Source organism: Protomyctophum parallelum (assembly GCF_964188405.1).
Source record: "Protomyctophum parallelum genome assembly, chromosome: 15".
NCBI lineage: Eukaryota > Metazoa > Chordata > Actinopteri > Myctophiformes > Myctophidae > Protomyctophum > Protomyctophum parallelum.
In genome coordinates, this window is record NC_139710.1 from 11,533,615 (window position 1) to 11,547,584 (window position 13,970).

At 38.8% G+C, this 13,970-nt stretch overlaps 2 protein-coding genes across 4 annotated transcripts; one reads left to right on the forward strand and one right to left on the reverse strand.

Annotated features, from left to right (window-relative positions):
• Positions 1-889: 889 nt before the first annotated feature.
• On the reverse strand, positions 890-7,425 carry cfap251 (cilia and flagella associated protein 251; the record flags this gene model as incomplete). Its single annotated transcript, XM_083783319.1, has 20 exons — positions 890-993; positions 1,188-1,289; positions 1,418-1,646; positions 1,856-1,999; positions 2,132-2,222; positions 2,333-2,496; positions 2,683-2,797; positions 2,910-3,094; positions 3,193-3,366; positions 3,783-3,934; positions 4,100-4,350; positions 4,458-4,646; positions 4,778-4,980; positions 5,108-5,152; positions 5,237-5,314; positions 5,395-5,475; positions 6,461-6,569; positions 6,660-6,769; positions 6,896-7,039; positions 7,273-7,425. The coding sequence occupies 20 exons, from the start codon at positions 7,423-7,425 to the stop codon at positions 890-892; spliced, it is 2,823 nt and encodes a 940-aa protein (XP_083639445.1).
• An 828-nt stretch (positions 7,426-8,253) lies between these two features.
• Positions 8,254-12,711, forward strand: LOC310872450 (rab5 GDP/GTP exchange factor-like). Of its 3 annotated transcripts, XM_083784343.1 has the most exons (9): positions 8,254-8,489; positions 9,112-9,306; positions 9,440-9,564; positions 10,021-10,172; positions 10,280-10,349; positions 10,438-10,579; positions 10,746-10,840; positions 10,967-11,223; positions 11,340-12,711. In XM_083784343.1, exons 2-9 carry the CDS (start codon positions 9,137-9,139, stop codon positions 11,745-11,747), a joined length of 1,419 nt encoding a protein of 472 aa, XP_083640469.1. In that variant the 5' UTR covers positions 8,254-8,489; positions 9,112-9,136; the 3' UTR covers positions 11,748-12,711. The 3 variants fall into 3 exon arrangements, with proteins under 3 accessions (XP_083640469.1, XP_083640470.1, XP_083640471.1); XM_083784344.1 differs by lacking the exon at positions 9,112-9,306; XM_083784345.1 differs by lacking the exon at positions 8,254-8,489 and having other exon boundaries at positions 9,123-9,208.
• Positions 12,712-13,970: the final 1,259 nt, after the last annotated feature.

Sequence of the window (13,970 nt, forward strand, 5' to 3'; positions counted from 1 at the left end):
ACATGGCAACCCTTCATTGACCATTTCAATATGTGCACGCTAACCCCTCCTACACAATAGATAACATAGAAAATTGGAAAGAAAAGTAAAGAAAAAAAAGGAACTGAGGATTTTATTTTATTTTATTTATTCTCATTTAAAAAGAAATGTCTGTAATTCTGTTAATTTACAACAACGTGTTGGGAAAGTTTTGAGAGCAAGAGTGTCTGTCCTGTGGTCTTTGTTTTGTTTGTCTGTTCACATTTGTCGTTTAACTGTTTTTTCGTTTTTATCACATTTATATATCTTTTTTATTATGTATTGTATGTGGAATTTACATTACCTGTCTTTATCTTTCATTTTATAACTGAATAACTCATTATTATTGTCAAAGATTGTCATATAAGTTGTCATATACAAAAAATGCCTAATAAAAACAGTATTAAAAAAAAAAAAAATGTTACCTCCCAATGTATGAATGAATGAAACATTGTAAAGCGCTTTGAGCACTTGGAAAAGCGCTATAAAAATGCAATTCATTAGAGTAGTGGCCATCTTGAGTAAAAACTAATCACAACCCGTTAATAACGGTGTTGACTCAACCCTGTTATCATTTTCAACCCCATTATTATATTATTATAGATATAAAAATACGGTACATACAAATATTAATTGAATGCCTGAGATGGGAAATTATGTTTTTCTGATAGCTAAAGATGCCCTTAATATTGTGGGGTATTCAGGAAAGTAAAACCTTTCGGTCAAATTTTCAACAAAAAAAGGCCAAATCGTATACCGGTTTCGTGGAATGACTATATATACTGGCAAACTACAAAATGAAATGCATTCAACTCAGTACATTAAGAAAAACAATCCAATCAGGACACAAACAGACTGCTGTTCTGGTCTTTCACTCTGGAGCGGATGACTTTGAATATGATGGGAAGCCCAGGATATGACTTGTAAATGTCTCCATGGATATCTCTTCTGGAATGACGGTCACCAGAGCTTGTTCTGAATACACACACGCGCAAGCACACGCGCAAGCATATGCACGCACGCACATATACACATACACACACACACACACACGCACACACGCACACACACACCACAACAACAACAACAAACACCACCAGGTGAGTGGTGTGGTGTAATAATGAAATATTACAATTAATATATGCAGCTACTGGAGCTTTTGTACAGACCTTCACATTTATTGGTTTCAAGGTCAGGCCTTTGCTCCTTTGATCTCAAACCTAAAAGTGTTGTGAAACACTCTGCCACCTCATCCTCAGTCAAGTGTTCCCCTGTCAAAAATAACAAAACAATTATGCTCCTTCAACTATGTATATGAAGTCACGCAATACTAATAGACTGCATTATTAATTCAAAGGCAGTCTAATCACAACATTCTGCCTGAATATATGCAACAAACCTCTGGCCTGTAGAAGTTCCAAAAGCTTGTCTTTCTGTAGCACAGGCTCCCCCAGCTCATGACAGTCACACAGGACCTGAAATGTTTGAATGAGTTGCTCATCCTTGGAACTGCAGGCTGGCCGGTGGTTGATGTAGAGTTTAATAAACTCCTCCAAGTCAATGTCAGTCACATATTTTCCAGTTTCAGCATACCTGCTGAACTTGACCTCATTCTTCATGTCTTCCAGCTTGAGAAAACAAAACATCTAGGCTATAGTCATCCATTCATATGGTGTACATACTGTAGAGTACAAAGTACATGAATGCACAATGCAATATAATATATTTATAAAGGTGATGGGTACAACTGTAGACAATTTCAGCTGAAGTTAAACATGTTTATTATGACAGCTAGGTTTATTGAGGAGGCAAAAAATGAACATTCTACACATTCTACCTCTTGCTCTGTAGTGAAGAAGCCTAGTGCCCGCATTACAAAAGGCACCTCTGTCAAGGGAATTTGGGTTGACACCTGTCGAGTCTCCATTGTGTCAATGCCCTGATTACGCAACTGACAGTAATAGAAATAGTCTTCCATTTCCTAAAACAGAACCATTTTTATTTCAGTTAAGTGAGAAATGAGTGATTGTACACAGAAATGAGCTAAAATAATGTGATTAAATGTGAAATTTGAGAAAATGAAATAAAATATGAAAAAGTATATTTAGCTCACTCTGTAGAACTCCCCCTCTCTCCCTCCTTCTAAAAGTGTGTAGTAAGGCAACAGGTCTTTACCACCGAGGGCTGCTGCTGCTTCTAATGTACTGTTTACAACAAGAAAACATCTTACTGCTCATTAACTGCAAAAAAGAAATAGGACTATCGTGCCCATATAATTCTTTGGGTTAATCAGAGTGGTGATATCAAACCTTACTTTAGGCAAATTTCCCATGAAAAGACAGTGCTATCAGATCCCCCAGCAGTAAAAACAAATCGACCATCATAGGAGCAGGCCAGAGCAGACACCCCTGTCGGATGGCAGATCAAAGCGTTGGATTTGTATGGGTTTCCATCGATGGGCATAATTTGGAGACCCACCTTGAATGAAGGAAAAATAATGTTATCTTTTTTAATGTGATTAATTAGATTGAACAACACATTTTCATACAACGAATGTAATGTAATGTAATTTAATTTACAAAATAAGTGACACAGCTCTACAATAAATACACGACAAAAACAGGACATAGAGTAATAGTGGTTAATAAAAAAGGTAGAAATAACCTTATTGTTTGTGATGTATGCCAGGTAATATGAGCTTGTATCATGTTCCTTAGACATAGGAAGCATGACAATCTTCTCAACTGGAGAACCATATGTTGGGCCAAGGAGCGTTTTTCTAAATTTGAAAAAGGCACCGTAAATTGAACATTTAATGTGAAAAGAATCAAAGAATGGTACTGTACTAAGGTTTCTCAAATGAATTGATTGTTTTTGTTATAACATCAGACCTGCACATTTTGGTAGTGCTGTTGAATAGCTTCATTTTAAATTGGTCTGAAGCAGTGAGAAGAAAATGCTCTGTGGTGAGGGGTGGATACCAAGTCATGCATGTTGGCACAGCACTTTGCTCAATTTGTTCAGAGCTTAAGATCAGAAGGTTGTTCTCCTTGCTGTTGTCTAGGTCATACTCCACCTATCATACAGACACACACAAATTAATATACATATAAAAAAATGATACTAAAGGTATGTAGAACAGTGACACAAGCCACTCAAATAATTCCCACTCACCAGCCTTCGGTCCATGCCCAGAGAGAGCAGTCTGGGTCGGGTGCTGTCCAGGTAAACCCCAAACAGAAGGTCTTTAATGGGCTTGTAGTGGGAGTGGTGTCGGCCAACATAGCTCCAATGCTGTAACCCATTATTAGTCTGCAAGTGGAACACCATCACTGCTTTCCCAGCATCCTAACAGTGACATCAGAAGTGAAGGATTTTATCATCTAAAAAAATATGACAAGCCATTGTTCCATTTCTTCCTAACTTAGTTGTTCACGTGTGATTAGATTAATAGATAGATAGATAGATGATACATTATTCATGTGCCCTGTCGCTGCAAACCGACAACCATATCTCTTTCGATACACATGGAGTCGCCAGCCACTTATTTTCAACTGACAGTGAGGAGTGTCACGAGAGAGCATGACCTTGACCCCATACCAGTTCCACTCCCCAATGAACAGGCACCCGACTAACCTGTCCACTCCCTCCCCAACAAATATGTAGATAATCGTGTTTGTTGGACTGCCTGGCCAAGCCGAAGGCATCATGGCAGAACTGAACCCCAGTTTTCAAGACACCAAGAATAATAATGATTTGCTTACCGCAGTGGCAAGATACTGTGAGTCTGAAGAGAAAATGATGTGTGTGATGCAGTGTTGACTGTAACTGAAACACTCCTCTGCATCACTTTGTAGTGTACAGGCATCAAGCACATGGACTGCTCCACTGGCAAAACCAACAGCCAGGTGAAATCCTAATCAGACATAAAGACTGTTACATTGCAACATAATCTAGATAAAAGTAGTAATAACTATTATGTGATAAGATAAAAATGGCAAACACCACAGCTAAATGGAACAAATGTTAAGTAATTGTCTGCTTCTACCAGAATAATGGACAGAGTAATATTTTGGATCACCTTGGGGATCAAAGGCAATACACTGAATCTGCTTCTCTGTATCAAAGACCCTGCTGGAGATGGTCACTTTGCTGTTATAGTCCCACAACTTCAGAATGCCACTGTGACTGCCCATTGCAACAACCGGTTGCTTGGGATGGCAAGTTAATGCATGCAGGGGTTTACAATGTTCGCGTAACAGCGTTTGAGCCACACCATCTTGTGTATTTATATGTACCACTGTTGAAGTAACCGTGCTCACAAGAACGTTTCTACAGGAGAGAAGAGTAAAATGGATGAAAATCAAATGTTGGTTGTTTTGTTGTGTGACACATTACTGATTTAAAGTCGACACATAAAGTAGACATATTTCTCACACCTGACAATGAATGGCTTGACCTCCACAGTGCCTTCCTTTTGACATCCTTGAGGAGTCTTGGGTACACACTCTTTGGAAAAAGAGATGGACGTGATTGCATCCAGGCAGAATTCTCTGTAGCAGCCCAAAAGCTTTATGTTCTCATCATAAAATTTTATCTGGCCCACAGTGTCCCCTGTTACAATACATCTGTGAAATCATAGAGAAAAAAACAAAAGTGAGAGACCAGTAATTGATTGATTGATTGAAAATTGATTGAAAGCTACATATCAAGTAAACAATGCTGCTGTATCTATTAACACTATATTGGCATTGAGGACCTGTCAGTTCGAGTGAGCACAGTGATGGGTTCTTTCTGGAGGGGAATGAGCTTGATGGCTTCTCTAACGAGGGTTCTGCTCGGAGCAAAGCCTCTAACCATGTCCCACAGTACAAGGTTGCCTGCAGAAGTCGCTGTTAGGGCCTGAGCCCCCTTCCAATGAAACACAGACTGGCTGAGAGACCCCACAGCCTTTCTGAAAGTCTTACAAAGGACAACAACATCACTGAAGAGATTGGGCTAAAGTAATGAAAGGAAAATAGTGAACCATCCATCAAAACTTTTAATTTTAATTACACCTTTGCAGAATTTCACCCAATAATATCTCTACCTTGTCATGGAGCTCAGGGGCGATGTATTCCAGACTTGTCTTGGTCTGAAAATGAACGACTGTTTACGGCGGCCTCTATAAAAACGGTGTTCGATTTTCACTGTAGTGACACAGATTTATGGTACTTACCCTTTTGTAAAATAGGACTTGGCTCACACTGCTGCTGAGGAGCTCAGTGTCATCATTTGGATTGAAAATAATGTACCTCTGAAAAGGAGCTAAAATCAGGAAATGTAAAATATACATGACAGAAATGTGTAAAAAATAATAGAAAACGACGGCCTTACTTGAAATCCATGATCAGGACAGAGTTCAGTAACCCACAAAGGCTCTTTTAGATCATTAGTCCAATCCCAGATACATACACACTGTAATGACACATCATCAGTCTGGTTACTATAATACAGATTCAGCTATATTTGTAGTTTGTTGAGAATTTACCATTGTCACTGCAATGATACATAAAACATGTCTGTCACTTTGTCTACTATATATTAATTTAAATTGCAATTACTTGAAAGGAATTAATTGCGACCGCAGGTCACAGTTAAGAGTTAACTATGAAATCGTGCATTTCCCGTCAGTTGGTTCCCATCAGTTGGTCACAGTTGGATATTCCTGTCTTACCTGCTTTCCTAATAAATATTGGTACTCTAGCTATTGGTGTGTGTGGCCACCTTCTTGTTTATTCAAGATCTCCTCTACAGTTTTCTCCCGTGTGCCGGCACCGCCACAAGGACTTTGGTGTGTGTAGAGCCTCTTTGTACACACCCGATATATGGTCATGCCTCGTGACATCACTTGATTCATCAATATTGGCCAGCAACTCTACATCTCACCTCAAACCTCAAACCCTTAGATATCCATAGCTGAACTGTTCTGATTCATATTGATGATTGATTCTTCCCCACCCATCCTTCCTCTTCGATGTCTCCCTTTTGACTGATACCTGTCCATTTAAACTCTAGACGGTTATTACTAGTGCAGCCACGCCCGGCCGGCAGCCGGCAAAAACTAGAGTTATTCTCTCCCAGGCGTCTTATTGGTTATTCTAATTCTAAAAAGTAGCAATATTGTCTTCAGTTCAATCCATATTTGGACACAACTTGCTCATAGAGACTTGCTCATGTACTCGTGTTTATTAGATATTTAGGCCTCATGGAGGTTGCAGAGAGTCTAAAATCAAAAGATTCACTCTCAGAAAAGCATTAATACTGTAGATGTCAGATTAGAGTACACCAGAATTCTACTCCCATCGTGGGTTTTTCTTTATTGGTAAAGTTTTTGATAATTCAGTGTGGACTGTGGACTATGTTTTACTTTGTATTAAAATAAATTAATTGTCAATCTCACCTGAATTTCTTCAGCTCCTAGAGTTACCACGTGTTTGGCATCTCTTGACAATGCCATTGACACAACACCCCTGTCAAGGTGGCAGTCAAACAATGTGCGTACAGGAATCCTGGAAAATTGGCCAAATGTGTGCTTACAATCAAGAATGAAAATGTATATGTTAAGCATTTATTTCCTATGATGTACAACAGAAAGCTACCCTGAGTATGAGTCCCAAATAATAACCATGCAGCCTGGTCCTTTGTCTGCTGTCACCAGCCAGCGTCTGTCCTCACTCACACACAAACAGGAAATGGGGCTACAGTGACCCTATGAAGAAAGGTTTCAAATTGTAACTACAAGGATAACCAATCACATATTATGACTGACCATGTTATTCCCAACTTTGATTTGAAAATGAATGTGTGGAAACTGAGGACTGACTGTAATGTTTACCTGAAGAAGGTGCTGGGAGTTGGAGGTGTGATTGTATATTATACCAACATGGGAACCAGCATACAGGATGACTAGCTGATCATGCAGGTCTTGCAGAATGAAGACAGGAAGGGTGTGATCTATGCCAAAAGCCCATTCAAGTGTCTGGATGCATGATTGACACATTTGCAGATATGTTACATACCCAAATATAACTTGTTGAGACAGATATAGTAAATAGTAGACAGTAGTAAGATATTATGTCAAGACATTATTACCAAAGGGTGTGCTTTGATGTGAGTTAACTTCTCCTTTGGCAGGAGTGTCTTTGTGGTAGCAGTATAGACTTGAGAGAGAAATGAATCCCCATTTATCATGGGATATGCCTCTGATTGCACATTCCCATCTCCATTACTCTTCTCTGCCTCCTCAATACTTTTCCAGTCCTCTCCTTGACCATTGCTTGGATGCTTGTCTCCCATAGAATCTTCTTGCTTTTCCTCTTGATGCCTTGCCAAGGGTTCGTCTTTCTCAGGCCCAGCATCTGACATATTAACTAAGCATATTTCATTTATCATTTTTAGGGCAAATTAATGTCACCATCATCCCACCTCCTCTCTATGCTCCTTCTCACTTATACTTGATTGCGTCTATGCTTGCAAGTTTAGCAACTAGCTAGAGTTAAAACAGATGGCATGACAACTTTAAAAGGGAATAGTAGCAATTTCAATAAAATTATCAAAGGTATTATAATAACTCATGACAAAATAGTATGTAACTTTAGAATTTGTAGATTAAATAGAAGAAGATGAAAAAGAAGAAGGAGAAGAATATACATTGCATCTTACCCAGAATGACAGAATAGCCACAAACTGCTACTGCAAGTCCACAATGTCTTTTAAGAAAAGCGTCTTGTTACCATAGTTACCTTCAGTGCATGATGGGAGGAGCTTCGCATGTAGGGACAGTCCTTGGTAGGGACCAGAGTAATCTAAATCTAGTAAGAAAGTGGCGACGCGCTTTGATCTCGCCGCAAAAGCAGGTGCCAAACATTGGAACTATCTCATTGAGATAGAATGAGCACTTCCGCATTCTATTGTTACAATGGGAGTCAACGCTAGTGTCGCCACTCTCTTACTATTCCACTCGGGTAGGGACCAGGGACCAATGCGCTCGCTCAGGAAAAATAATAATAATTTAATATTTGTTATATTTATACAGTTTTCCACAGAAATGTGCGTCCACATTGAAGTTAAATACAATTAAATAATATAGCATAATATAAATAAGGGAGCAAAATGTCTTTCAACGTTTCCTCCCTTTAACAAGTTTTTCCGGTGTTTCCGGTTGGGTCATATTAGCATACCGTCATAAGCAGCTGATCTGATCGTTGCTTTCCATTTCCTTAAGCCTTTTTATGAGTTTAGTTCAAGCCAGCTGTGTTGTTTTCACACTCAATCCTTTGCTTAGTTGCTATAAGTAATAATTATCTCATTATCAAGGATTTGGGGTTTTCTACTTTAGAGTTGTTGTAATAGTAGAACTATATATTATAGAGAGTAATTAAATAATCAAAGAAAGGAGGTCACGCAGTGGCAACATTTGAGTCTGACAGGTGAGTCAGTTGTAACTCTGGTTGTGTTGTGGTTTAGTTATTTGTTATGGTTAGGTTAGTTATAGTTATACGTTATTTGTTACGACCAGTGACAGTAGATAATAAAGAAGTCTACGAGGAAAGTTTATCAATATGCAACAGTTGCAAAATACAGCGACAGAGCCAACTACTGTGTATAAAGACGATTTGAGCTGACAGTTGTTTATTATTTCGTTACATAAACGCGTTACATAAGTATGCCGTAGTGTTCTACCTGAATGAATAGTGGCATTTTGACTTTCTGTGTTGTGGACGTGTCCATGAAAACGCATGTGGGGGCTTCACATTTCAAGGCAACTTGGAATTCATAGATAGTGATTCAAATATTAGGTTGTACATCATAGCTGGGCAAACTGGCGTTGATCTATTAAACCAGCCAGCCAGGTAGTGGCCATCTGTTTTATTTTATCTGTTGTATCTTGTTAAAATGTGTTTAAAAATACATGCATTATTTGCCACTTCCATATTGGCTAATGGCTACATAAATGAGCAGTGACATAAGTGCTACATAAGTGATCGGCTTCAATAAACATAACATTCTGTTTATTAAGTGTTTTTTTTTTTTTTTTTTTTAATGTTCAAGTGGGAGAATCAGGGGAGCCAGAGGAATGAGCTCTACAATGTGGACAGATAAGCAAAGAGGAATCCGAGTTTCTCAGGCAGAACTTCTTTGCAAGAATGTATGTGGGTATTATGGCAACCCTGCATGGCAAGGCTTTTGTTCCAAGTGCTGGAGAGAGAGAGCTCGTAAAGCTGAAGTTCAGAAACAAGACCCTTGGTAAAGCCAATTAATTCAATGTTATTTTTTATCATGTTGAACTTTCGGACTTTGACATTTTACAAATGGGAAATTAGCTTGAAGTTGTATCTCAAATTTTAATGTTTGCTCCTAAATGTGTCATTTTGTGTAGCCAGAAGACTGAAGGAACTCCTCTCACTTTCTCCAAATTTGAGGAGAAAAAGAGCAATGAGAAGGGTCGTCGAGTTAACACTATGAGGAGACTATTTTGGGGTGGGCCATCACCTCCAAAACGAGGTAATTATTTCTCAAGAAACATAGTTAAATATAATCCAGAGTGTTGTTGGCAGCACCATACAGTAAAATGTGTCCACCAAATTATCATTTGTCATATTTACACCTGCACCCAGCCACCCACCATGTTTATACTATTGTAATTTAATCCAGTGTTATATTCAGAACGACCACAGAATGTGGTGCAGGTCTAGCATCTCTGAGAGCTTTCCTACTTGGGAATAAATTGTCAAAATATTTAGTCTGTCTGCCCCAGCTGCTTGCCACTCAGGCTAGTATTTTTCTGTAGACATGTGCAGACTGAGAGCACACACTTTGTGTGACATTTTATGTAGACATATTCCACATTATCGCTGACTTGCTATTTGCATGAAAGCGATTGCTTGAAGTTTAGAGAAGTGGACTTTTGACAAAGACAAAATCAATAGTGTAATGGTTCATTTCTTCTTGTCTTTTCAGAGTCTTCTGAAAGCCAAATAAATGCCTCGAAAGCTTACCAGAGCCTTGAGGTAGGAGACTTCACTGGTTTCTTGAAGCTACTCCGGAACCCTTCCTCACAGCGTTTACAGTCCCGCTGCACAGCTTTTCTCAATACAGTGGAGGCTTACCATGTAGCTATCTTTTTCATTCTCTCATTGTCATAAATATAATAATTCCACCACAAGATGACTTGTGAAAATGTACTTTAACCGCTGACTAAAGTGTCATAAATTTATAGGACCTACCAGTACAAAAGCAGTCTGACCTTGTGCAAGATTTCTACCAGAATATTGCTGAGTATTTTAGTGGTGAGTACAAACAGATTTAAAACTTGTTTCAATTCTCATTTCATTCTGTTAGCAGAATATTAATGCTTGTATTTGTGTTCTACTTTAGGTTTGAGTTTGACTGAGGCTCAGGTTTCTCAGATGATGGAACATGTAGAGAAGCTAATAATGACTCGTTTGCACAAATGGGTTTTCTGTCATGATAGCTGTGATGATGAACAGAAGGATCTAGCTCTCCAAAGGAGAATAAGGCAAGTTGAACATAAGTTCAGTTGTATGTCCTTGCCTTTGCCACTTAATCCAATTTGTACCTATTTTTTTATTTTGCCTCTGAAAAAAATGTTGCCTGTAGCATTTATCTTTGATGCCAGTGCCATGGTACTCCGTTATAACTGTTGTGATGTTTTGCTACTGTAGGTCCTTAAACTGGGTTACTCCCCAGATGCTGTGTGTACCATTTCCGGATCAAAATGCTGCAATCACGGTCGACCCCTTTCTACCTGCTATAACGGGTGATTCTCAAATTCAGTACTTTGAGGGAGAAAAGTAATACTCATTAGACGATAATGACTTTCACTATACATCTATGTATCCTAGCGTTTCATGTCTACTAAGTCTTCTGCCCTTTGTTTCAACAGCTATAATTGAGATGGATGCCAAACGAGCACCTCAGGACAAGCTTGCATGTGTGTCTAAATGCAGTCAGCACATCTTTGAAGCTCTTTCCACTTCAAATTCAGAGCCGGCTAATGCTGATGATTTTCTGTCTGGCCTAATCTATGTGGTGCTTAAGGCCAACCCACCTCGACTCCACTCAAACATGCAATATGTGATTCGCTTTGGCCTGCCCCACAGTCTAATGGCAGGAGAGAGTGGCTACTATTTCACAAATTTGGTTAGTTTACTTACTGCAATCATAATGCAAACTCGTATTGGACCAACCACAGCAATGGTTTTGGTATTGAGTATGATTCATGTTTGTTATTAATATGTTCTGGTATTCCATTTTAGTCTTGTGCTATAGCCTTCATTGACAAGCTGGATGGGCCTGCACTGAATCTCAGTCCAGAGGTGTTCGAAGGCTACATGCTGCAGCGCCATGCTCCCTCTGTTCACAGAGGAAGTGAGAGGAAACGGATTGCCAGTGAAACACAAGATCTGCTGCATGAGCTGAAGGGTAGACAGGAAAAGCTGGACCAGGCAATGAATGCTCTCAAATTGCAGTTACAACACTGGGAACAAGCAGTTGAGGCTCAAGTGGACGATGCAATAGCCAAGTCTGTTCTACTACAAAGAGAGATAACGGCTGAATGTGAGATGTCAAAATGTTGCTCATCCTCTGGTCAAGCTGTAGCCTTGCAGGAGTCGGTGCTGGTGCTCAGGGATCAAGATAGCTGTCCACTAGATACAGATTGTTAGAGACTTGCTTGATTTGGTAAATTGGCTGTGACATAACAAGTTGTCAATTTTCAAACCAGTGCTAAATGCAAGACCCCCAGGAGTACTTGAGGGAGTTCCAGGGGGGACCCAGCTAAATGATAATTTGGAACCAAATGGACCCTTATGGGTCTGTAACTCGGAGTGTACAAATGGACCTGGTTCCATTTGTACGCTCTCAGAGTTAAATTAGCATTGATTTTACAATATAAATTGGGGGTCCCAGAGATAGAAATGCTATTAAATGGGGGTCCTTGAAATTAAACGGGTTGAAAATCACTGCTAGAGCCATAAATCTTTTCTCTTATGGGGGGTCCCTGGCATATATTTTCAAACAGGGGTCCGCAGGCTAATTAGTGTCAATTTGGGGGTCCTTGACATGAAAAAGTTTGGGAACCACTGTTTTAAATTAATACATATTGTGAAGAGCCTCCATTGTTGTGCCTTTTTTTTGTGCATACAACCATAGTAACCAATTATTTGTCTTAGATACTAAGTTCATGTCGGCTTCATAACTTGTACACATTTTGCTGTTATATGATTTTCACTTTAAGGAGAATTATTATTTTGTGCATATTCCAGGTGGGTTGGCATTGAGGTCTGTAGATACTAGTGAAAAGTATGGTTAAAGCACTAAGTATTGTTAAGCATTTAGGTCAAACAGCACTTCATTGATTGATTTGAATATTCACTTTCTCAACCAGTGTGCCTTATGGACTTTCGTGAAGCAAAAACCTTCGAGGAAAATGACATTTTAAGATGTCAATTTATCAACTGGGATCACTGAAAGATAAATAATTATGCCTTCAGCAGAAGAACTTACTACAGTAGTGGTTAACTTAGTCCAGGTCATCTGTACTTAGAAGAATATATTTTTCTGACTGTTTGAATGGTCTGAACTGTTTACATGATTATATCAACATAATATTAAAGTTATTGATTTGTATGATGTGATACTTTCAGCGTCTTGTGTATTGATATGAATTAAGAATATATTACTATACATTTTCAAGGATTTGACATTGAATCAAGTAGTTTTACTGATGCATGGGATTCATTGAATGTGGACGTGTATAAGTTACTTGGCACTCAGAATCAGCATTAATATATATATTTTTGTCTTAGGTGCTTCTAAAATAGCATTTTAAAGAGATCCACTACTGTGGCATGTTAAACAAAAATGTCACTGTTGAAGAGACCTACCGATATTCATATTTCTGAATCAGGGCTCTTGGTTAACTTTATCACCACCATCCTCCTGGAACCAACCTGAAATAAAATCTGGTACAAAGTGGGTGCTGTAATGCAATTCAAGGGGTGTTGCAGAACTTTCATAATTGGATTTGATCAATGTCACTTCAGTTTAACCACGTAAAAACGGACCTGCACTGTATTTGATGTGTTCTTTTTCAGCCTACAGTCTCCACCACCAAAAATATAGGCCTATAGAAAAATATTTTTTGGTGAATGTCAACTCCAGAATAGGAATGCTGGGGTTTAAGTGGTTAAACGCCAAGTATAAAAGTAATTTTCAGTTGGTCCTATAATGGAAACAAACTTTGACGAAAAGATTTACATATTTGCGTAGCCTACAGTTAAAGGACTACTTTACCACTTTTCAACCTATCTTCGTATTATTGGTCCTTAACCACTCCAAGGAGTAGGCCTACCACCATTTTAACTCTGGTTAAAGTCTGTGTCTCATAGGAGGAGCTGTGGGCAGTTCAGAAACCCATCCACCTGTAGTGACATCATCGATGGGGAATCCAAGCTAATAGAAACGGCAGGCTTTCTTTTCTTGAAAAGTTGCAATGCGATAATGGAAGCCATAAAATCTAACTTGTTTAAAAGAAAATCTGCCTAACCATTATGTCACTGGTGGATGGGTTTCTGAACTGCCCACAGCTCCTCCTATGAGACACAGACTGAGTTAAAATGGTGGTATTTTATCATGATCATTAGTGAGAACCAATTCAATAAAGATAGGTTGAAAAGTGGTGAAGTGCATGGTCCTTTAATATGACAAAAGGTGCTATAAGACAACTATATACATGTAATTCAGGGGTGCCGTGGATGAAAATGTTATTTACAGGGGTGACACAACAATATTTGAGAACAACTGATCTAAAGCCCTCCCAAACTGCCCATCCTGAATAAAAAGAGATTTCCATTTGCCAGTGACCTTTAATATAAATAAAAATAAAA

Coding starts and splice junctions, on each gene's coding strand:
- LOC310872450 (XM_083784343.1), top strand. CDS start 9,137: ATGAGCTCTACAATGTGGACAGATAAGCAAAGAGGAATCCGAGTTTCT. Junction 10,173..10,279: donor ATACAGTGGAGGCTTACCAT/GTAGCTATCTTT, acceptor ATAAATTTATAG/GACCTACCAGTACAAAAGCA. Junction 10,350..10,437: donor TATTGCTGAGTATTTTAGTG/GTGAGTACAAAC, acceptor GTTCTACTTTAG/GTTTGAGTTTGACTGAGGCT.